This window comes from Macaca nemestrina, chromosome 2 (genome assembly GCF_043159975.1).
Source record: "Macaca nemestrina isolate mMacNem1 chromosome 2, mMacNem.hap1, whole genome shotgun sequence".
NCBI classification, from domain to species: Eukaryota; Metazoa; Chordata; class Mammalia; order Primates; family Cercopithecidae; genus Macaca; species Macaca nemestrina.
The window spans coordinates 43043764-43068670 of NC_092126.1; the positions used below are offsets into that span (position 1 = coordinate 43043764).

Genomic DNA, 24907 nt, shown 5'->3' on the forward strand with positions numbered 1-24907 from the left:
TTTAGGATCTACCTGAGACGTGGACAGAGAGAAGGGAAGAAAGATTCAACAAAGAATTCCTAAGGACAGGAAAAGGAATAAAATGGATTCCTGAGCAAATCACATGACCAACACAGTGAATGAGCCAGGTACCCTGGCATATGAGTTGACTCTGTGAATTCAGAGAAAGGGAGTAGAAGGAGGAAGAAACCTCCCAGACTAGAAGCTGCTGTAGTACAGTGAGGTTTGCCCATCCATTCTTCTTGTTCCACCTCCTTAGCCCCACCTTCTCCTAACTCCGAATAAAACTAAAGGCAAAAATTCTTCCTTTCTATGTTTCCTAAGAGTTATCAACAGAAACCACAGAAAAGTCAGTTATACAGTGATGAGGGGGACCAGAAATCTTCAGTAAAATCCCCATAAGCAGTCCAGGGTGTTTTGCCCGTCCAAAGACTAAAAATGGTCCCCCAGATAACGGCCGAGGCCAGCCCTGCCACAGTCAGACCCTGACCATTCTCCTTCCTGTCATCCTCTGGTTGTGTTCTCAAGAATGGTGATGCTTCCCTGGGAGCACTACTTTGTTATGTTGCCCTGGTCATGAGGCAGTATAATAGTTCTTCTAATAAGTAACAGTTACGGAGTATTTGTTCTGGGCAGATGCATTCCACACATTTCCTCTTTGTGTCAATTGAGAGGCTTTCAGCTGTAAGGGATGGAAAGTCCAGACCAAACTGATATCAGATAGCCAAAAAATCACACTAATACAGAGAATGTGGGTATCTTGTAACTGAAAACATCCAGAGCTATGAAGGTTCATGAAGTCATCATCAAGGTAAAGTGCATCTAAGGCCGGGCTCCTTTTCTCTGCAATTTCTCAGATCTGTGCCTGTAAGTGTATCCATTTTACATGAGCAAATATGGCTGCACAGCTCCAAGCCTCCCAGTGGTATAATACAACTTCCAGTGGGAAGGAAAGTATCTCTTCTGTTTGCTTTCTGCTAAAAGAGCAGTTCTCTCCCAGAACTGCTGAGAAAAGTGCTCATATCACTGGCTTGAACGGAGCCACTTGCCAACTCCTGACAGAAGCTTTGCGGCCAGGAGAATGGCCTGTGCTAGGAACATGGTCATGGATCCTGAACCAGTCATGTGCTGGGGGATTCTCATGAACCTGTTTGGTCAAGAGCAATCAGGGCCCATCCTAGAAATGTAATTGGTGTTGATTCCTCCCACCCAAACTTTATAGGCAAGGTTTATACCGGATGTACAGGAATTGATTGCAATATTCCATTCTTGGGATACATTATGATAATCCAGCATCAATGTCATGATATAGTTAAGGAAACTGAAGCTCTGAGAGGTGAGGTGAGATGATTCTCTCAACATCACCCAAGATACAACTCCACCCAAAGTCTACCGAATCGAGGGCCCATGCCCTTTCCACTACACATGGGCACCTGCTCACCCAACCAACATTATGGAGCACGCTCCTCCTGGTAGATTTCTGGTGTGTTCGATAATGTAGTAAGGTTTAAGGTCGCTAAGAATTGGTCAAAGAACGTTTCCTCTTCTGCCAGGATCCATGACACGAGATTTTCTAAGCATGAAAGGAAGTTTCTACATTAGGAGAGGAAAACTTCCCGTTAATTGCCTGTGTATGGGGAGGGGGTGTTGGACTCACAAAACTATCTCTAAATGCTGGAAAATCAACCTATTCCCTCCTCCCAGCAGCTAAAAGTGAGGCAGCTCTACTTCATATTGATTAGGTAGAGAGAGAAGATATACTCCGTGGTCACTGCTGTCACTGCTATCTGATGAAATAAAATAAAAACCCAGAACTCTAGAAGAAACCAGTATGTTAAAGGAGCACAGAGTGACGGATGTGATTGGCACAGAGCTCCCTAAACCCTCCAGAAACATCTGTAACCAACAAACAAGAAGTTTGTTAACCTAAGTAATTTGTACCCTGGGTCTGATGCAGTATCTGAGTATAAGTTAGGTGAGTATTTAAAGTTCACATGGCTTCTCAGCAAGAGGTTGGCTGTGGGTTTTCCTGAGTCTTCCTCTTCCACTTTGGAAGAGCTCTATCATGTGCATTATAGAACTATCATCAGAGCCAGTTGTAAATGAGAAGACTGGAGTGCCCATGCCTTTGTCCACTGGGCTGTGCTAAGTGAGGGAGCAGGAAGACTCCTCTGGTGGAGGCTGACACAGGGGTTCTCTCACTCCTCAAACCTTCTTTCTGCTTTTCAGAAATGAACCGGCATCACTATGCCCTGTATGTGCACAACTGCCGCCTCGTCTTTCTCTTGCGGAAGGACTTCGACCAGGCTGACACCTTTCGCCCCGCGGAGTTCCACTGGAAGCTGGATCAGGTATGGTGCTCACCTCACACCTGCTGCTACTCATGCCTCTGCAGGGGTGGCCGGTCCAATCCAATGGTGATGGCAGTGGGGAGGCATTGCAAGGTCCTGACCACTTGCTGAATTTTGGAAAAATCAGCTTAGGGAGACACACAGCATCTTAAAGTCAGGAAGGAAACTGCCTCCTTACAGCCAGATGAAGGTGGGGAGGGACACGCTTCCCAGCCGGGATGCTGCGGGTCACTGGGCCTGTCATGTGCGGTTTGTCCATTTGCTCCACATCGAGCTTGTGGAAGCCAGTTCTCCTGATCCCCAGGCCCAGTTATGATCTCTGTTAGCACATCTTTAAATCACAAATGCTCCATGTCTTCCCTTGGTGCTGTACTACCTCCTTTGGGTGACACAGGTTGAGGACAGGGATTTGAGGACTTTGAAGTAAGCAGTGACACAGAGCACCTTGGGCAGTGCCTGCTCTTTTCTGAAGTGGAAAAATGTGTGACTCACTCCAGGGCCTCATGATTTTTGATCACAAGAGCCACTGCATCATACTTTCAATGACAAAGCAAGTGTCTGGTGTGACTCCAAAGCTTTGAAGTATGTTTCTGAGGACTGACTGTGAAGATTAACGGTGGAAGTAGTACTCACTTTTCTGGTTGGCTGTGCCATCAGGAAGCATCTATGTAGCAAGATTAGAGTTGGCCTTTGCTTAAATTTGAAAGTGACCAGGGGCTAATTTTTAAAAAGGGTTTTAAATTATCAAGAGAAAGAATGCCAGCAGTCAGAAAATAGGATTAAGGAATAGATGCTGCTTAATGAGGCAGAGGAAATGATGCCCTTTCTTTGATCCTTCCTCCCTGGGGCCCCAGGACCTCATTTTGTTTTATTCTGCCCCTTCCATATGCTGGGCTAAGCACTTCTGGGACCCCCAGTCTTCTTTACTTCGTCCAAAGCCCACTATGTGTACTACACTACCTGCCTCACCTTGCTGAGGGCTGACTGATTCATAATCCTTTCCCTTCTCCCTCCTTGTTACTATGTCTCCACCCCCACCCTCTCTCTGTTCCATCCAAGTCTCCAGTCCTCCAGTGAGCTGATCTTAGAGTGTTACTGGGAAGTATTCCAGGAGGAACTCATTCACACTGAGATGGAAATGATTGCTGCCACCTTTCATCCTCATAGAAGTACACATGTATGTTCTCTAAAACAAAGATTCATTAACTCTAAGGAATCTCTCAATGGTGGAACTCCAGGCAATGTGACAAGATTAAGGATGCCAAGCTGACGGGAAAGTTGCTAGGGGAGCCCAGTGGCAACTGCCTAATCCACTCCCAGTAAATCCCATCCTGCTGTATGCTAATTCTAAAAATATGGCATCTTGATTAGTATATGTTCCTCTGAATTAGGAATTCTGAATCTGGCAGGAATTGCGAAATCTTGACATTGTTTATTTTATTTCTCAGCAACCTCTCAGCTATGTCCTAAAGTGCCATATGGCTTTTATGGGATGTTTTAAAATATATAATACAAATTGACGTGAATTAAAATAAATTCCATATTGTGAGGGTTTTTAAAATAGGAACATTGCTATACTGGTTGAGATAATTATAGATATCCTGAGGCATTTTCTAAGATGAGATTGAGGAGCACTGATGCAGGCAAATGAAGTCATAGGCTTGGAAATTAAAAATAGGTGAGGAAGGAATTCTGGTTCTAAAGATAAAGATATAGTGAATCTAGCAGTTCTAACATCTGTTCCCAAAGTGGTAAATTTAAGGAGGAGCTGAGATTCACCAAACACCTTCCAAACTACCCTGATCTCATTGACTACCATTTGTCAATGCCTGCTCTGTGCAAGGCGGGCTGCACGTGGGAAATTATTTCCATCTCTGCTACAGCCCTTCCTGGTGGCTAATGTGTGGCTATAGACTGAGGTCCAGTAGCTTGCACAAGGTCACACAGCAGACCATGGGTAGGACCTGCCCTTTCCATTATGCCCAGCTCCTGCTTTGGTGTGCTGCCTAATTTGAAGTTTTAAAAATTTGCATTTCTAAATTTACAAAAATTTTAGATATCAGAATTATCACTGAAATACAAAATGTTCATAGTCTTGATGAAATCCTCTAAAATGGTCACATCTTCATTTTGCTCAAGCTGTCCTATTCTTTGTCTACTCAGGCTACCATGACAAAATACCACAGGCTGAGTGGCTTAAACAATAGGAAGTTATTTTCTCACAGTTAAAGATGTTAGGAAGTACAAGATCAAGGAGCCAATTTGGTTCCTGTTAAGAGATCTCTTCCTGGCTTGTAGAGGGCCTCCTCCTCATCATGTCCTCACATGGCAGAGAGGGAGCACTGTGGTGCGTTGTCTTCTTATGAGGAACCAGCCCTATTGAAATAGTGCTGCACCCTTTGACCTCATTTAACCTTAATTACCACCTAAAGGTCCTAGCTCCAAATATATTGGGGGTTAGGGTTTCAAAATATGAATTTGGGAGAGAGACAATTCAGTCCATAGCATTCCTCTACTAAAGAAATTAACATTTAAAAAGTTTAAAGACTGCCGGTTGATGATCAGGGCCCCAGCTCACCTGCACAGCTACCCTCCCTCTGAAGGGAACCATAGTGAATACGGTGCAGGAAAACTCATCAGTTCCCATGCTAGCAATCCAGTGGTATATATTGACCAACCCAGAGACCCCTCTTTCTCTTTACTCAGCTTCCTGTGTAGACAGAACCTTGCCAGAGTTTCTTGGGTGTAAATCACTTGATGGCCAGAATGTGCATACCTAGTACGGTCACCTCCCCCAGGAAGCCATCCTGGGTCCCCCCAATGGGTGTTTGCCTCTCTTCTCTGCTGCCCAGTCTCCAGGCAGAACTCTATCCCCATTCCCACTGTTCTGTAGTTACGCGTTTATCCTGCCTGTCTGCTCACTTTGCACTGAGCTCCTGGAGGGCAGGGTAGTGTCTTACTCATCTCCAGCTCTTGTGTGCATGTTATAGGCATGAGCACATGGTTGGTGCCTAGTAAGTGTTTGCGTAACAGTGAATGGATGTCAAGATTAAAAGAAGGGAGAGATGAGGTGAGGCAGCGGAAGAGGGAGGGAGAGAGGAAGGAAGAAAAATCCAGATATCTTTGAAAACCTCCCAGTGATTAATTGATCTTTTGACTCATTTTATTGAGCTTTTTAAAATTCTTAAGTGTTGCCATTTTTTAATTCCCTGGATTTCAAACATTGTTCATCTTTGATCTTGATATCTTATTTCAAGATCTTACTAGATTTACCACCAGTGGATTTGTAACTGTTACAGAACTTTCTGGCCTTGGCCAGAAGGGACTCAAGCCAGTCTAATGTATTGTCTATATTTTAACTCCTGGCCAACCTTGGAAATTTCAGCAGCATTTTATCTGTTCTAGTGCCTGATGGGGACTCGTTTGTTTCTTTATTTAGCAGTTTATTCTGAGCACAAACTGTACTCTAGGCTCTGTGCGGGGTACCTGGGATTAGTAGCTAAAATAAGAGTCTCTGTTCTCTAGAAGTTTCCACGATAATGGGTCAAACAAACCCATCAACAGACAGTTTACAATCCCATGTGATAGGCACTGTAGGCTGGGGCCAGATGGGGGGTAGTCTGTGGGAGCTCATGCAGGGCACTTGGGGCTGAGAGCCTGGGAAGTCCTCTGTGGGAGGGAACATCTGAAAGGAATGTGGAGTTCTCCGTGGTGCAGGGCAGGGCAGCCTAATGGCAGAGCAGTGAGCAGGAGGGCTGGGGTCAGGGCGTGTGAGCTCTCAGTGTGGCGGGGCATAGGCACAGGCATGGGGCAGAAGGAGAAAGCTTTGACAGGTATTGGGACCCCTTGTGGGGGAGCAGGTGGATATTAAATCCCAAGTGGCTTTTTATATCATATGATTGAGTTGACGCTTTATCCCCAAAGGAATGGGCCATAATTGAAACATCTACTATTCAAGAGAAGACTGAGAATTTTAGAGATGGGCAAATATAAGGAATTATAGTATGACATTCATCAGATTTATCAAGTTTAAGCAAATGTAACTCACGCCAGGCCATTGAATGGAGCCAGTGGCAGGGGCTATGTTGGAGGCCCCCAGGAATCCCAGCCCTGGACAGACATGTTTGAACAGCGGCTCTTCATGGCACTGAAACCAGGCATGGAGAATGGTTTTCACATAGCCCTTCAGGAGTGCTGCTGAGAGAGGCAGTTCCACAGAGCCACTGTGTGCTTTAGTCAGCCCAGCCCCTCTGCCCCACACCTCAGCAGGCTCTGGCCAAGGTGGATGGACAGCCAAGTAAATCTATTACCAGGTGGCTGCAGGAGATGCCTGTGACAATCCAGGGCATCTCACTAAAGCCATCATAATGATGAGGAGAATGTCATTTTAATGGGATTTTTACTTATGATCCGCTAATGCAAATCCCTCGAGCCTGCAGTGAGTCACGTGCAAACCCAGACAAAAGCAGAGGAAAGCGCTCAGCTGCCAGCACATACAGGAAAGGTTAACTAATTTGCAGCCCCTCCTGGCTTTAATATCATTTGGATATGGTTGACTCAGAGTCACGATCTAATAATCTTCCCTTTGGACCTGGTGTGGTGATTGGAGGGAAATCTGCTGATGTTTTACAATCTGTTCCACTTATGGGAAGACACAGCTTGAATGACAGCCTCAGTTGACCAACAAGAGCACAGGTACCCCCAGCTCACATAAGGAAAAAAGTGCATCTCTGAAAAATTGCAACAAGCACAAGATGCAAACGTCAGATTCATTCAGTTGGCCATTGCCCACTCTGTGCCAGAAATTGTAATAGGCATCAGGGATCGAGAGAAGAACGACACAACTCTACCCTGGGGAAACTCAGCCCTGCTCAGTTTATACCCAGTTTACATATCCTTGGGAGCATCTTTTGCAAGAATCCCAAACTCTAATAATTGTGAGTGGGAAGAAGCATCAAGATGAGTGACAATACCTGGCTGGGTGAATGCAAGATTCAGTGGAAAGTAAAATAAAGTAATAAAGGTTTAGCCACCACACAGTTATAAACTATACAAGAATCTAGACCTCGTGCTGCGCTTCCAGTTGCTCAGAAGTTAGAAATCAGATTTCTGTGTAAAATCTCTCAACTTTAATATATTCTTATTTACAAAAACAGATCATCTGGCCAAAAAAATATTCTGCAGTCCACCTTTACTCTTTGGTCTCTGGTTTGAGATTACTGATTTAAAAAGCTACTGTTCTGATACAAGAAAGCCACACAATAATATGTCTGAGAAGTCTGGATCCTCTTAAGAAGATGACCTTTGTGAATGCTTCCAATTCTCCCTGCCCCTGCCCTACCTCCCATAGAGAATGCTAAACTCCCTATATGCGGGGAGCTTCTCAGGTCCCCAGCAGCCCCTCACCATACCCAGAGGGTCCCTTCAACCCAGACCCATGGTTTGGTGGTGCTATTCCTCCTTCTCATATAAATGAGCATAAGTCACAGCCCGAGTTCCCCAGAGCCAGGATTTGAGCACATTTGTCTCTGGCCAGAGCCTTTGCTTATCAAGTCCATTCTACTTGCATAGAATTCTAAAGCTCCTAGAAAGATCTAAAAGTGAATACATCCTTTTTTCTTGGTGAAGAAAGTATGTTAGAATGATGCAGAGTCAGTTTACTTACATCTGCTCATTCAGCTTCATGGGGGAGTCAAATAGGTTAGTTCAATCATTATTATAGCCAAGTGCCAAGGAGTTAATTGGAGAATGGTCGGTGCAGTTCAGACCGGTCATCTGAATGAGCAAAATAATTGGGCATTGTCAGCACTCTAATTCTGCTGTTAAAGACTAGCTCTTGGCTTCGTTGGGCATGTTTCTTGCAATGCAGCAGCCACTCTGTTCGGCATCTCTGCCTGTGCCCTGCCCTCATTAAGACCAGGTATCCCTTAGGAACCAATGTCCTAAACAGAGGGAGAAGGATGTCCAGAACCTCTTCTCTCTCTTTCAGGCAGAATTCTGAATGACTTTTTCTATGACATCAACTTGCAGGGTTGTTCTGAGTGAATAATATATGTGTGTGTGTTTTGGGGGTAGGGGGACAGCCACAAATAGTGACTCACTTTGGATGTGCCAAGTGGACCTAGTCTTTTTGTTTCCCTATGACATATATGGCTTCCTGACGAGCCCCAGTCATATTCTAGTCCCTCTCCCTGACTGTTTCCATTTCAAAGAGAGCCTCAAGACATTTGGAAAGACGTGGCTTCTGTGGCTTCATGGTGTTGGCAGAGAAGGGTCCTCAGATCCACATGGGACACATCCTGGGCTTCTCAGGTCAGAGTTGTGCAGTGGTTGGATTGTCCACTCTCTGGAAAGGTAGCTGCTGGCATGCGTATCCCATTTGTTCTGCTTTCTTTTTGAGAGAGTGCCAGTGTGCTGGCACCCAGCACTGCACCCACTGCCTGAGCCATGCTTGTTCCATCTTAAAGCCCGTTTTCTGCAGCTTTGCATCATGCCCCAGATTCCTGCTTCATGGCTTCTCCTCATTACTCTCATGCCATGTCACCTTACCTGGCACCTCTGGGCTCTGTTAGGTGCCTGTGGCAGACCAAATAATGGTCCCTAAAGATGTCTACCTCTGAATCCCAGAAAGCTGTGAATATGTGGCATTACATGGCAAAATGGTGTTTGCATATGTGACTAAGTTAAGGGTCTTGAGATGGAGAGATGATTTTGGATTATTCTTATGGGCCCAATATAATAGTAAGGGTTCTTATAAGAGGGGAGGCAAGAGGGTAAGAGTCAGAAACAGAGAGGCGAAGATGGAAGTAGAGGTCAGAATGATGTGAGGCCGTGAGCCAAGGAATGCAGCAGCCTCTAGAAACTGGATAGGGAAGGAAATAGATCCTCCAGCACAGCCTTCAGAAGGGATGTGGCCCTGCTGACCCCACCATTTTAGTCCAGTGAAATTCATTTCAGACTTCTGACCTCCAAAACTATAAGACAATAAATCTGTGTTGTTTTAAGCCACAAAGTTTGTGGTAATTTGTTACAGCAGCAATAGGAAACTAATACCTCACTTGTGAGCCTTTGGGAGCCCTGGAGCTGCCTCATGCTCATAAATCAAGCCACCTCCCATCTCCCCACACCTTGCTGAGGTGACCCTGGGTCATTATTTCTGAAGAGGTGTGTAGGTTCTTCTGTTCACCAGTATATGATGTCTCTACCACAGGTTTCCACAGCCCTCCCCCTTGCAGCTTGGGTACTAGGGAGGAAGGAGGAAGAGGCACTTCTTTGTAAAACCACCATTCACTGCTTGCTTCTGGCTTTTCACCAGGCCTGCTTCCTTATAAGCCTCAGGACTAGGATCCCCATGGAGCAGATTTGGGGCTTTTCTTTTTCTCTAAGTCATGTTTTTCTAATAGATGAAGGTGCCAAATCACCTTACCTGCTATGAGAAGTGGAAAAGAAACCTTTTGTCTGAGTCCTCTGTGCTTGGTTCTGTAAGTAGTAAAGCAAATTCATGAAATCCTCTTTCTCTTGATAGAGCTTCACCTGGAAGCTTGAAGTTGATGAAGTTGATATGAGAATTAGATTCTGTAGACAATGCTTGCCGTTCCCTTAAAGCAGCACAGAAACCCACTTTACCCAACCAATCCGCTCTGCAGTGCACACCCTCCACCACTGGACCTTTCTGTTTTTCTCCTCAGGGCCTTTTCCGAGGCAGCAGGAGTCTGCTGGGCTCCAGTGAGCACAGCTCTGAGCCACGGCAGTGTTATCACCCCTAGGAGCACCTGTCACCCAATGGGGTGCAGAAGCAGTCAGTCCTGGAAGTTTGCAGCAGTTCTGGGCAGCACCCTGCACTTTCTCAGGGGCCTCAGTGGAAAGAAGCCCCCACTACATGCAATGACAACCTTAACAACACCCTCTTGGATTGACTTTTCCTCCTTTCTTAACTCATTCTTCTCACTTAATCTGTCCTCCTAACTTAGAATCACCTTCTAAATAAACTCTGCTCTAGCTCACCCGCGTAGTGCAGGTAGTTTCAGATCTATGGCGGGTAGTAACAAGTAGTGACTGCTATGATTATTAGCAAGAGATAGACTTCTGCTATGTTGCAGAGGCTGTACCATGACTAAAAGGAGGCAGTCACCAAGAGACCACAATGAAGTGAATAAAGGGAAGGAAGGGAAGTTTAACAAAGTGCAGATCAGTGTTGCCGAATGTTGATGGAGCATATTGCATACCTAACTAATAGTAAAATCTGATAAGCAGATAATTCCATATGTGCCATATTGTAGACATAGTCTCCACAAACCCACTGATGGTTTCCATAGCTTATTTAACATTATATCCTGAGCCATTTCCTTGAAGAACTGATTTCTCGAAATTTTCTTGGGTTTTCGTTATTACTTGGATTTTCTTTATTTTTCTTCTGAAGAACCTATTCTAAAGGAGAATCCACGCTCTCAGTGAAGAGAGCTACAGGGATGCCGTTCTTTTCCCTGCTGCCATCTCGCCCACTTCCCCTGCTTTCTTATCCTGACTTGGAGTCTAAGGTTTTATCACTGTTAAATCTCAACAAATCAAAGATGCTAATGATTCTACATTTTTCCCCTTTTGCTGGCAAGCCTGGCTCCTTTCTGGTCTCTTTTCCCTTGACGAACGCCTGCTCAGCAATTCCGTTTGCTCCTGTAAAATCATTATTTGTGTTCTAGCCTGTACATCTGCCCAGAGGCAATGAATGCATGTTTTCAGTAGATATTCCCTAATACATATTTAAAATCAGTGTTAAAAAGAAGGGAATAATATAAACATTAAAAAGAATATTGTTTTACAGTTAAAAAGGATGAAGTAATGTCAACACAATTATAAATGCTTAGTAAAACAAATAATCTATTCGATAATAAATGAAGATACTCAAACCATGGAGGGACCCCGATGGAAGCAGCAGGAGCTCAGTCACGGCACTGGCTGTGTCATGCTTCTACCTTTCTCGTTTCCTTTGGGAATTGGTGCCAGTGGGAGGGAAGGAGGCTTCTCCTTGGCTTGGAACCCAAATGTTTGCTTTTATAATATGAACGATATTTTCTCTGTCACTTCCATGATATGAAAAGGCAAAAAATTGGTAAAATTGAATCCTAATATGTAATGGCCAATTCAATGCTAATCCCGCTTACTTGGGAGACATGATGCAAAGGCACTGGCCACTGTCAAGTCCATGTGCTGTGAGAAGGGAACTTGAACCAGCATTTTTTCAGTTCTTATTTTATATCAAGCACTTTCTTTTAGTTCTAACAAAAATCATGCCATTTAGGCAAAATGCCCAGATTATGGATGAAGAGTGGCAGACATAGCAAGGTGCTTTCCACATCTCTCATCTGAGAAGTGGAAAAACTTTGTATACGACCTCAAAACATACATACTCCCAGAGGGTAAAAGGCACCAGTCTTAACTTGGGTGAATGTACAATCTTAGTGAATATGCATGAGGACAAGAATATACTCATATCCCTAAATGTTTAGAACCAGGCATGGAAGTCCATCCAGAAACAGATTTCAAGTTCAGCTCATCAGGAATCATGTTTTAGCATCTGTTTTTTGTTTGTTTGTTTGTTTGTTTTGTTTGTTTGTTTGTTTCTTCCTTTTTTTTTGAGACAGAATCTTGCTCCGTCGCCCAGGCTGGAGTGCAGTGGTGCGATCTCGGCTCACTGCAAGCTCCATCTCCCAGGTTCACACCATTCTCCTGCCTCAGCCTCCCGAGTAGCTGGGATTACAGGCTCCTGCCACAACACCCAGCTAATTTTTTTGTATTTTTAGTAGAGACGGGGTTTCACCATGTTAGCCAGGATGGTCTCGATCTCCTGACCTCATGATCCACCCGCCTCAGCCTCCCAAAGTGCTGGGATTACAGGCATGAGCCCCTGTGCCCAGCCTGTTTTAGCATCTTTTGAAGCAAAGATCACCTCGCTCCTGAGGCAAGGTAACGAGAAGGGTGTTCATCCCATAAGACAAAAGAAGGCTGGAGCCGACTTCCCAGGGAAGACTACCCCTTTGAGGAAGTCTTAAAAAGCAATAACCCTGGAGGTCCAGCAGCGAGATTAATTTGCCCTACCATCCCTGCTTACTCCCAATCTCCAATGAGTCATTTGTTTCCATCCTTAATGTCTAAACATGCAACTATTGCTGCACTTACTACTCATTAGTTTAGCTAAAGGAAGTGCCCTTTAATTATACCTCTAAATAATGAACCTCCTTCATCACCTTGACAATCAGTGCACACTTAGAAGGAAGCAAGGTCTCATTATGAAGCAGCTACTGCATCCCTTGGTTACTTAGAAGATAGTAGCTTTGAGGCAATAGAAATGGGAGTCGAAAGACAAACAAGCCTTGTAATTGCACTAACTCCTTGTGGTTTTAGGTGCAAGAATAGTAAACGTGAGCCAGAACCACATTACATGTGAGGGAAAAAAGGGAAACTAGCATTTCTGAGAGACCATTGTGTTCCAATCCCTAAACCCTTGATTTACATACATTAGGTCTAAACTACACAGTTACTTTTGAGGTTAAAACTTAACTCCATGTTATAAACACTGAAATTGAGGCTCTGAAAAATTAAGTCATTTGGCAAAGGTGTTGGACCAAGCACCATGCTCCAAAGTTCCATGTTGTTTTCCATTAGGTTCTTGTCTTGTTGAGATTTACATAGCTTGGCAGAACTGAGTATCCACCAAGTCTTTACTGTATTTCTTCATTTGTCGATCTCAACAGAAACTCACAGAAATAGTTTGCTACAGTGCAATCCCCAATGGCACTGGCAGACTGGAAAATACTATCTGTGAACATGTCTGCATGGTTCAGAAGAATAAAACACACTGTGTTATAGGCAGGGAAGTCATTCCCACTATCTGACTAGCCAATAACCTATTCATCTTTCAAGACCATACTCAGGGGTCACATCCTTCATGAATACTTTCCTGTAACTTCCTCCCCAATAGAAAGTTGACCTTACCTTCATGGTGAGAAGGTAAGAAAAGACTGTTACCACAGCATTTTTACACCTTATGATACTTATTTGTTCACTGGTTTATTTCTTCCACTGCATTGGACTATCACGTCTTGTTCACCTTTTTAATTTTTAGGCGTTTCTAATACAAACATGTGTTTAATGAATGCTTCTTAATTTAAAAAAACATTATCTAAGTGGCATATTCTGATGGAGGGACCCAAACACTGGTCCCTACATCTACAAGCACTATTTCAGCTATACAAGTACCATCTGAGGATGAAAGCATCCAGAAAAAAAAAAAAGTTGTCCTTTAACAGGTAAATAGTCTCTATGTGTCCATATATGGAATGCTATTCAGCAATAAGAAGAAATGAACTATTGACTCATACAACATGAGTGAATCTCGAAAACATTATGCTAAGTGAGAGAACCTAGAAAACAAAGACTACATATTATATGACTTAATTTACATTAAATTTCCATAAAAGGTGATTTGTAGAGACAGAAAGCAGATTAGTGGTGCCTAGGGCATGGGGTTGAAGTGGAAATCAACTGCAAATGAGCATAGACTTTTTTTGGATAATGGAAATGTTCTAAAACTGGATTGCAGTGATGGTTGCACAACTATATAAATTTATTTAACACCATTGAATTATACACTTACAATGAGTGAATCTTATGATGCATAAATCATACCTCAATAAAGATATTAAAAACAAGAACTGAAAGGGAGGGAGGGAGGGAGGGAGGAAGGGAGGGAGGGAGGGAGGGAGGGAGGAAGGAAGGAAGGAAGGAAGGAAGGAAGGAAGGAAGGAAGGAAGGAAGGAAGGAAGGAAGGAAGGAAGGAAGGAAAGAAGGCAGGCAGGCAGGCATATTCTTTGAGCGTAAGGTATTAGAGGATGAAATTCATCAATGCCAGAGTTGCCAGAAATTGAGTTAATACCAATAAGAATGGAGATGCAAGAAAGGAGGTCAAAATCTGATAATAAACTCCCCTCAAATCCCTCAAATCCCTGAGTGTTCCCAGAACTGTGTATATACAGAGGAGACTTCAGGAACCCAGGGAAAGCAATGTCAGGAAAAGAAAATGAAAAGATCTGAGCAGGTATTTTAGCTACTGTTCACTGCAAAGGAGACAAATTTTGGAATTCCTCCAAGAAGGGCTAGGTAAACATCTAGAGTTTTCTAATGAAATGCAAAAGAGATACACCTTAAGAGCAAAGACTATGTGCCAGGATTTAAGGACTGACCTGGGACTAAGGGTAACTCTAAACAGACACACCTCTGTAAAGGATCAAACCAAACCTACAAGTGCAAGGTGATTGTCCAGTAATTTAACACAAATCAACAATAACAGAATCCGAGTTTCTACTCTGTATTATCCATAATATCCAGTGTGCAATAAAAATTACTGGACATGTGAGGAAACAGGAAAATGTGATCTAAGGTCCAGAGTAAAATCATTCAAGAGAAACAGACCCTGATAAAACACAAATGTTGGAATTAGAAGAAAATAACTTTAAAACAATATTTTAAATGTTTACAAACCTAAAAGTAAGGATTATCATAATGAATGAACTGATAGGGAATCTCAGCAGAGAAATGAAACTATATGGAAATGTAAAACATAGAGTGGAAAAATACAATATCTAAAATGAAAATATGGATTTAGCACATAAGAGAATAGAAAATGAAAGAAAGATAGTCTCAAAAGTACCAAAGGACAGGAGAAAGTGAACAAGGCATTAAATAATTAATTGAAGAAGTGGTGGAAAATTTATTAAGTTTGGTTCAAAACACCATCTTAAAGATTGAATAAGATCAGCAAGCTCCAAGCCAAATAAATACAAAGAAAACAGCACCTACTCATACTATCCTCAACCTGTTGATGACCGAAAATAAAGATAAACTCTTAAGAGCACCCAGAGAAAAAGACACATTATGTATGGGAAAATACCAATGTGTATGACAACCAACATTTTACCGAAAACTTTGGAAACCAAAAGACAATGGAATGACAAAAGAAGTCCTTCAAGTGGAAAGGAAAGGATGTCAGAATGAAAAACAGATTCATAGGAAAGAAAGAAGAGCATTGGAAATGGTAATTATGTAAATAAATGTAGAAGACTGCCCTTCCTTCATTTCTTTAAATGACCATGACTATTAAATCCAATGATTATAACTCTGTATTGTGGGGAATAAAATGTATTTAAGGGCAAAGGAACAATAGAACAACAACAACAAAAGGATGGAGGTGTTAAATGAGTTCTACTGATGGAGAGTTCTTAAACTTTATGTGAAGTGTTACAATGTTAACTCCAAGAATACTGTGATAAGACAAAGATGCATGTTAAGAAAGGCCTGCTTGAGGTCAGAGTCTTTGAGTACTCAGGCAAAGGGAGGAGTACTCCCACGCAAAAACTTGGAGCTCCGTATGTCGTAGGTTTCTTCAAATAAACAAAAGGGCAAAGGTAGTATCATTGGCCAGAACTGTTCATTACGTATGGGCCACGGGTAGGAAAGGAGAAATTGGACCTGGAATGTCTAGAGAATGCTGAAGGAAAATGCTGTAGAGGTGGCATGAATAACGAAGGAGGGCCCAATCTCACCTTCAAACCCTGAACTGGAAGTTGGGCACACGTCTAGAGTGGCTTATTTGGCGTGAAACAGGATTCTAGAAAGCCTAGAGAGAAAATTCTGAGGTTTGGACCTGGGAAAGTAAGAGAGCAGCAACAGATGCAAGTTTCAGGTATTTGGAGAATGTCTTAGGATTGTGGGATTTGCTGCTTCCAGGATGCACACAATAGTGTCAGCCTTGCCTCAGTATGGACCTGTGCTAAGGCTCCAAGAAGTCAAGAGGAATACCTGAAAGAGCAGGTGCCTTCTTTCCCTTTATAAACAGAAAGATCATTCTCTATTCAAATTGTTGATGATAGTCATGGAAGTGATTAGGGTGAAGGAGTCTGAAAAAGTGATGGTTTTAGCCATAAATTAGATGTTTGAAGGGGAAAAATTATAGGTAGTATTCATGAGTTGGGTGGGGGTATCCACAAAGATCTCAGAAATTATTGCTCATATGTACCAAGAGTCTCCCATATTTATCTGGAAAATACTTTGAATCCTCATTGCTTATCTCCAGGTCTCTTGGCCATTTTTCCATCAAGAGCTAAACCGGTTTCTGAGAACAGCCCAATAGAGGCTTTCCAGCCAGTTTCCTTATAATCCTCTAAGCTAATTAAAGGTACAACCATAGTTTGACCTTCCCTTCTCTGTATCAGTGAGAATGAGTTGACATTTGTTTCAACACTGTTCTGACTCCAGTGTCCAAAGTAGAAAACAGAACAGTGCTAGAACTATTCCTATGCTAGACCCCATGGCTCCACATGCCTGTCTTCTCTTCAGCAAGCAGTAACTTCTTATGTGTTCATGGGAAAGACAGAACTCTCCCTCTCCCAACAGGAAAGCCTAACGTTTGCCTCCTTGGCATCACATGAAATGTGAGATACTAAGGAACCCTTGTCCCTCTGTTCAGGCTGCCCTGGAAATGGAGAGCTTAGTAATAGCCCTCTCAAATGGTCTGCTTCTGTTTCCATCAAACACAACTATGTCAAAAGGTTTCATTAGTCACAAATACAGGGAACAATAAGGCTATAGCTATTTGGACACAAAGCAAAGACAGAGTCTTATATCTATTATCTAGACTCAAATAAAAAGTGAGCCCACAATTGGGCTATAAATATAAATTGGAACTTGAAGAATTATCTGATATCAGCCACTAATTTTTCTGCCTGTAAACATAGACATAAAATGAGTCTTATAAGCCAAGAGCAAAGATACACATTCTGGTTTATTTCAAAACACTAAAAATATCCCTCTGCCACGTCTAGCAACAATATGTCACATTAGGAACCCAGAGAAGAAGAAACAAAGCATTCCTTAGGGAGATTGAGTGTAGAACAAGGCTGTGTCTCCACTGTGCCCCATGAAGTACGTATTCATTCACTTATCCATTCATCAAGAAGTTTTGGTCAAGATCAAATTTAAAAATGAACAAACATATTTCAGGGACAAATGTTCATTATGGAGCAGTCAAAGGAATGCAGGCTTTGGAGTTTCTCAGATCTGTTTGCCACTCAACTCTGTCTCTTATTATCTGTGTGACCTTGGGTGAGTCACTTCACTTCTCTGAGCCTTAGTATCCTCATTTGTAAAATGAGGATAAATATGAACACCTCAGGAGTGGTTATGAGGATTTAATGATATAATGAATGTAAAGCAAGATTAATATAGTGACAGCAGAACACTTGACCCATGGAAGTGTTTTGTTGGCCACCACGGTCTCACACTCACATGCAGAGATAGACAATGACTGATTGAGATTTAGAAACTGTAGATGAAATGAGCACAGTCCTACCGCAGAATGCACGTAATACGTGCTCTTTTTTTTTTTTTTTTTTTTTTTGACAACTACTTCATACCAGTTACTGAAGCAGGGAATACACTGGCAAACTGGCAAACAGAAGTATGGCAAACAGAACTGGCAAACAGAAAATCACATTTGCACTAAAAGATTCCAGGGTTTCTTAAAGAAACAGCTGATTCTGAGTTGGGGCACAAATGAACAAGATAAACCTAGATCTGATTGCCTATGTGCAGGAAATACTGGGACAGAGAAACACATGAGTGTGCAAATAACGAAATCTAGACTGGGAAAATATTTTATCCTGTGTTCTTCAACAGATAAATTGCAAGGAAAAGAAAATAATGAATGTGTAAGCTATAGATTTAAAAAGATTTGAAAAACATAAATTAGTTTTTTTCATGGGCAAAACTAAACTACAATATCTAGGGATACAGATTTAAGTGATAAAACTGGAGAGAGGTGAAAACTGTAAAAGTCAGGACAGTGGATACTTTCGGGAGGAAAGTAGTGGTTGACACTGGGATGGGGTTCAGGGAAGGGGCTTCTGCACAGCTGGTAAGGTTTCAATTCTTGGCCTGGGTATGGCTATAAGAATGCTCACTCCATAATAGTTCATGAAGTACTGCACTTGTTTTGTATAGCTTTATGCATCTTGCTTTAGGATAAAAAGTAACTTAAGTGGAAGAAGCAGTATGTGTTGAGGGCTGCTATGTGCTAGAGACTTTTCTGGGCCCTATGGCAATGGTGAGGCTCAATCCTGGCCCTGAAGCTTAGAGTTTAGTGGGAGAGAAAGGTAATTACAGTACCATGATCAGGGCTAGACCGGAGGTATATACAGAATACCGTCTGGGAGGGATCACCTGACTGAGCCTGGGGGTGGTGGAAGGCTTGCATGGAGCAGCAGGGAGAGGACCTAACTATGTTTAAAAACCCACCACATCCCGGCCCATTCTAAAGATACTGGAATGAAATCAACGCCGTGTTCGTTCTAAAAGACAACCAAAATGGGCTTTGGGGAGGGATGTAGGCAGATAAATTGTTCACAGGCCCTTGCTCTGCATTTTACACATCTTCACCTCAGTGTCTCATTACCCCATCACTCAGATGTGAGGTAAATGTGGCTTGGAAAGATTACAAAACAACTGGCCCTATATCAACTGGCCAGGAAATAGAAAGTTTTGAATCAAGCATGCATTCTTTTGCCAGAGAAATGGCGGGTCTAGGGTCCCTGACAGGTACAGGTCGTTAGTCTATAGGAGTGAGCAGCCCAGGTCATGAGATGAGGATGGCAACAGACAAACACAGATCATAAAATATTTAAGTATTGTTTTTATCCAGTAAAATGGCAAGGTGGATTTTTAGTTTGTTTTAATAAGAATACCAAGTATCAGTAAGGGTGCATTAAAAATTTACTGCTAGGGGCAAGTGTAAGTTGACACAGGCTTGCCAGGGGAAACCCTGGGGCCTGCAGTCCCTTTCCCATGTGACAGATGAGGTTTCACATTCAAATGCCCCTGGAAAAGGAAGGACAACTGTACATGTGATGTACCAGGAAAAAATACAAAGCCTCATAAAGACAGAAGAAAGCATGTCAAACCAAGAGCATGAGTTTTGAACAGAAAGCCTTCAGTTCACATCTCATCATGGCTACCCTCTAGCAACAGATACTACTGAGGAATAGTATGTAAACCCTCTGCCTCCATGTCCTCATCTATAAAATTGGTTATACAGGCACTAGGTAGATGCATAAAGCACCTGATTCATGCCAGGTGATCACTGAATTGCATTGTTCTATCAGTTTATGATTGCCATCAGTTTTTACCCTGTTTTGCCCCACATTGGAGGTCAGAGACTTCTTTAACCAGTTGCAATCTGTCCTGGAAAATTCTAGAATTCATGGAAATAAGAGGCATGCCCTCTGATGTACTTGGTTGTGAATGGTAGGCTGGCTTAGAGGCTACACGCATAGAGTCTGGAACCTAATTTCATGGGTTTGAAGCCCAGCTCTGTCACTACTAGCTGCGTGGCCTTGGGAAAGTTAGCTAAGTTCATTGTACCTCTGTTTTCCCATCTGTAAAATGGCACTTATCCCATAGGATCTGGAGGATTAAATGTGTTAATATAGTACGTTGCACCTAGCACGGCTTTCTGACTCCAGGTTTTCTGTATTAAGGAGCTGTTAGGGAGCCTCCTCCCAAGCGTCTAGCAGAGTGGGGCCTGCCAGTCTGCTGGAGCCTTTTCTGGACATCACCAGCTGCTCTCAACTCATAGTGACTACTCAGGGGCATCTCAGTTCCTGCTCTGAGATACTCGTTACCATTGCATGGGTTCTGACCTTTGCTTAAGCATTGACTCAGTGAAGTCTAAAGATTGTAAAGGGTTTAATCTTTCTTCTAATACTTTGTTCCTTCTACTGCTCAGCTTAGCACACTGGGGGCATGGCAGCCTCTGCCTCTAACCAGATCCTCTGGGTCTCTGCTCTGTGGGCCATATAGAATCCACACCGGTCATTTCTCTGTATATTCTGTCACATCCAAGGATATGGGAGGGGGGTTTAAATCTCCTTATGAAGGAAGGATCCTTTCCTACTGGAGTCAGGGCTGTACATGAAGGCCCCCAGTTCCTCCATGCTAGACGCATCCCCAGAAGCAGCACCTCATGGGCAACACTGTGGAGTCATTTGCCCCCCAGACCAGGGGCATCCCATGGACACTTATTCCAGAAAACTGAAGCTGGGCCACAAAGGCGGCCCTCATCCTTGCTGCCATTTGCCCTGGACCACTTCAAAATGTGGCACATCGGGCTGCAGTGAGCTGAGATTGTGTCACTGTACTCCAGCCTGAGTGACAGAGCGAGACCTTGTCTCAGAAAAAAATTAAAAGAACGTGGCACATCTACTAGGACACTATGTTCTGGGCAGGCCCTTGGCTTCAATAGTGAAATTCTGTGACTTCTCACTTAACAGTTATGGGAAGTCTTTCACCAAGCAGTGTCGTAGGCTGAACATTGGCAGTACGATCTGCTCAGTAATGAGGAGCAGATCCCACACCTCACAAAGGTCTCGCAGCCTAGCCTGCCCAGCCGTGATGTCTAGTACCTGCTCACGTGTACCCAGGAAGCATTCGTGTGAATGGCTGATAAGAGAGGCCAACCCAGTGAGACTTTCTCACTGTGCTTGATCCCAAAGGGCTGTTCCGTTTCTGCATTTCTTCTAATAGCAGCTTACCCAGAGAGAGAGAGAGAGAGGCAGAACATTGGAAACCTGTTCATTAAGAAGATTTTAGCACAGTGTCAACCCCCTGTAAGTCATATGTCCCTAATAAACTTAAAGCTTTTTATCTGTGGAGTAAAGCACAAATGGTCACTTAAAATCTTGAAAAACATACTTTATATCACAACCAAATCAAGTGTTAATTTGTCTTTCTCTGTCTCCTGGCCAGTCTGGTGCCCCTCCAGCCTTCTTTTTACTCCCTTCTGCTTTGCCTTCGTGATCTTTCTAAAAACCACCACTGCCTTGCTAAGACACATTTCCCAAATCCTCATTTCGTCCTTGCCCTGGATTTGCTGGTGGTAAGGAAATCTAATCATAGCTAACATGTAACGAGCACTTAAGTGTTTCAGTGGTATCAATTCATTTAATTTGAGGGATATTGATATACCAGCAATGACATTAGAGAGAGAGAGATTAGAAATACTTGAACGGGGCCGGGCGCGGTGGCTCAAGCCTGTAATCCCAGCACTTTGGGAGGCCGAGACGGGCGGATCACGAGGTCAGGAGATCGAGACCATCCTGGCTAACACGGTGAAACCCCGTCTCTACTAAAAAATACAAAAAACTAGCCGGGCGAAGTGGCGGGCGCCTGTAGTCCCAGCTACTTGGGAGGCTGAGGCAGGAGAATGGCGTGAACCCAGGAGGCGGAGCTTGCAGTGAGCTGAGATCCGGCCACTGCACTCCAGCCTGGGCGACAGAGCATGACTCCGTCTCAAAAAAAAAAAAAAAAAAGAAATACTTGAACGGACTTTTAAAAATTTTAATAGTTACCCATTTATTTTAATGCGTAGGAGAAAAGGTATAACTTACACATTAAAACATGACTTCACAGTTATAAAATTAAATAAAATTATTTTAGGCTGGGTGTGGTAGCTCATGCCCGTAATCCCAACACTTTGAGAGGCCAAGGTGGGCAGATTGTTTGAGTCTAGAAGTTCGAGATCAGCCTGGGCAACGTGGTGAAACCCCTCTCTAATAACAATACAAAAAATTAGCCGATCATGGTGCTGCACAGCTACAGTCCCAGCTACTCAGGAGGCTGAGGTGGGAGAATCACCTGAGCCCAGGAGGTCGAGGATGCAGTGAACTGAGATCGCACCACTGCACTCAGCCTGGGCAACTGGAGTGAGACTCTGTCTCAAAAAATAATAATAATAAATAAATAAATATATTTACATATACATGTATACATGCACAGTTTACTTAAGTAAAAGTGAACTAGTTTAAATAAAAATATTAAGAAAGTGATAAAAGAGGTATGTGAATTTGTCCATTTATTTAACAAATACTTCCTTTGAGAGCCTCCCACCTGGCAGGCATTTCTGTGGAGCCTGCAAATGCAACAGTGAACAAAGACGACGAAGACTCTGGACCTTCAAAAGACCCAAAAAAGCCATTTAAGAAACAAGTTATCCGAATGGCCAGTAAACACATGAAAAGGTGCTCAACTTCATTATACATTGGGGAAATGCAAAATTTAAATCCACAGTGAGCTATACCAAGCACCCACCAGAATGGCTTAAAAAAATAAATTTTAAAAGAGATGATATCAGGATTTGGCAAGAATGCAGAGCAACTGGGAGTATTGTATATTGCTTGTGGTAGTATAAATTGGTACAGCCTCTTTAGAAAAGTATTTGGCAATATCTGCTAAAGTAGACCCAGTAGTTCCATTCCTAGTCACCTACCCAACCGAAAAACACATGTGTTTACTAAAAGACATGTATAATGTTTGAGAAATAAACAGGTCTCAGAAAATGCTAATTGAAAGAACTAAAACCTATTCTGGAGCAAAGAAGTAGCAACAGCAATAAGATGTTATCCATGTCCATGAGGATAGTAGATTACTGTCACTGAACACACTTTTTCTGAGCGTGTACTGTGTTCTGGATTTTATGCTGGACACTTGAAATACAGGACTAAATCCAAGGTGTCCCTTACCCTCTCAGAAATACACAGTCACTCACCTCAGCAACCAGGAAAGATAAGCCTTTTGAACTTTGCTCAAGGAAATTTGGATGAATGAACATCAATATGGGTAACCTTGGTTTACATTCTATATAAATATGTTTACATAAATATATAGTATCTCTTCATAAGAGTAGGAACTTTGCATTATTTCCTGCTATATCCCCCAGAACTAGAGCTGTGTCTGGCTCATAGTAGGGGCTCTGTAAGTATATGCTGGCTGCCTGGATGGACGGATGGAAACGAACAGTGATGAGAAGAGATCCAGAATCTGCAGACAAACTGCCCCTGCAGGAGACAGGGGACTCCCACCATATAAGGAATATTCCACAGAAGAGTCCGACAAACCCTACTTATCAGGGTTGTCTGCCAAGGACACTCACCAGCAATTGGAATTGTTCAATCAACCATGGAAGTTTTTATTTTTTTCACTTCAGACATAGATTAATATTTCAGGAAAACAAGGTTCTAATTTACAACCAAGACCTTTGGTTTAATCAGCAAAGGAAGAAAAGTCTGGGAACATTATTGCCTCACTCATGTTTTCCCATTGCATTCCTGGCTGGGTTTACCTTTTTGGCCTTCAATTATTCCATTCTCTCACATGGTTTTATCTCAGACACTTTGGGATGAAAATGTGATTTGCCATTTAGAGGTTTCAGCAAAAATCACATTCAAGTCAGCAAATTGAGAGCCTGATAAAGCAACAGAGAGTTGGGGCAAGGCTTTAAGTGTTTTTAATTAAATCTATGTCATGATTTAGGATGGTTAAGAATCATTTACATGCAATATAGGGTCTGTTTGGAATCTCAGTGTGCTGTTTTTATAACTGTAGCATTAGTCATGCAACCTAAGGGCAATGTGACAAGTTTGCTTCTTCAGTCAAATATTTGTGAGTAGCACCTACTGTGTATACCTACCCTATACTAGGCACAAAGCTAGATTCTGTAGGGAGTCACCAAGAAATACTTGGCAAAGCTCCTGTCCTATCATGTCAGGGGCTGGACAACATAACCAGGTCATAAAATAACAGAAAGGGGAAGGAGAGGGTCAAAGGCACAAACAACATTAAGCCTCTGTATGCCAGGATCTGCTCTATGAGCTTTGCCTACATTTACTCTTTTATTTTTCATAGCAGTCTGTGAAGAGGATTAATTATCCCATGTCATAGATGGGAGACCTGAGGCTCTGAGAACTGAAATGACTTATCTTAGCCATATATCTCCTTAACTGGTCTCTCTAAAAGCCTGCTCTTACTAAGGCATATCTTGATGTCAACCTTTTAGAACACATTGAAGGGTGTTATAAGAACCAATTCCCCAAACTCATTATTAGATTAATAAAGGGTGATGTTGAGGACGCAGCTGTCCACATCACAGAATGTCTTCTTTTGAAAACCCACAGAAGGATTTCTATCTGGACTCTATACAAGAAAAAAATCTGTGTTTCTTTTACAACAGATGTCTTTTAATTTTATGGACATAATAAGACAATATTACATCAAGTTTCCTTTTGTATTGGCTGCTACAAAGCTTAGAACCAATTGTGTGACCTCTTGCTAAAGAATATAAACTCTGTCATCATACATTCAGGGCACGAAGCATATATACCTCCTCCAAGGGTTCATATTAATATTCCCTCTCAGTCTGTGTTCCCAAAAAGCAAAGCCCAGTGCAAAAGTTTATGACCTTGTTCACAAGAGTATAAGCCCAGGGAGAGGAATGTGAGAGGTAAGAGAGTGAGACAGACAATGAGGGAGGTAAACAAAAGGGTAGTTTATCAAGCTGGATACCTCTTCTGATCAAGTTCAGCTGATTGCTCTTCCAAAGCAATTATTTTTTGTTTATTTGCTTTTGTTTTTGAACTTCAACTTTTAACTTCTGGGGTACATGTGCAGGATATGCAAGT

General features: G+C 42.6%; 1 protein-coding gene across 13 annotated transcripts in view; it reads left to right on the plus strand.

The window, feature by feature from the left end:
- Positions 1-24907, plus strand: part of LOC105469966 (calsyntenin 2) — a 643989-nt gene that overhangs the window by 545927 nt on the left and 73155 nt on the right. For all 13 annotated transcript variants that reach the window (XM_011721615.3, XM_024789187.2, XM_011721617.3 and 10 more), the window contains one exon: positions 2230-2351. In XM_011721615.3, the coding sequence (XP_011719917.1) occupies positions 2230-2351 (122 nt within the window). The remainder of the gene's footprint in view (positions 1-2229; positions 2352-24907) is intronic.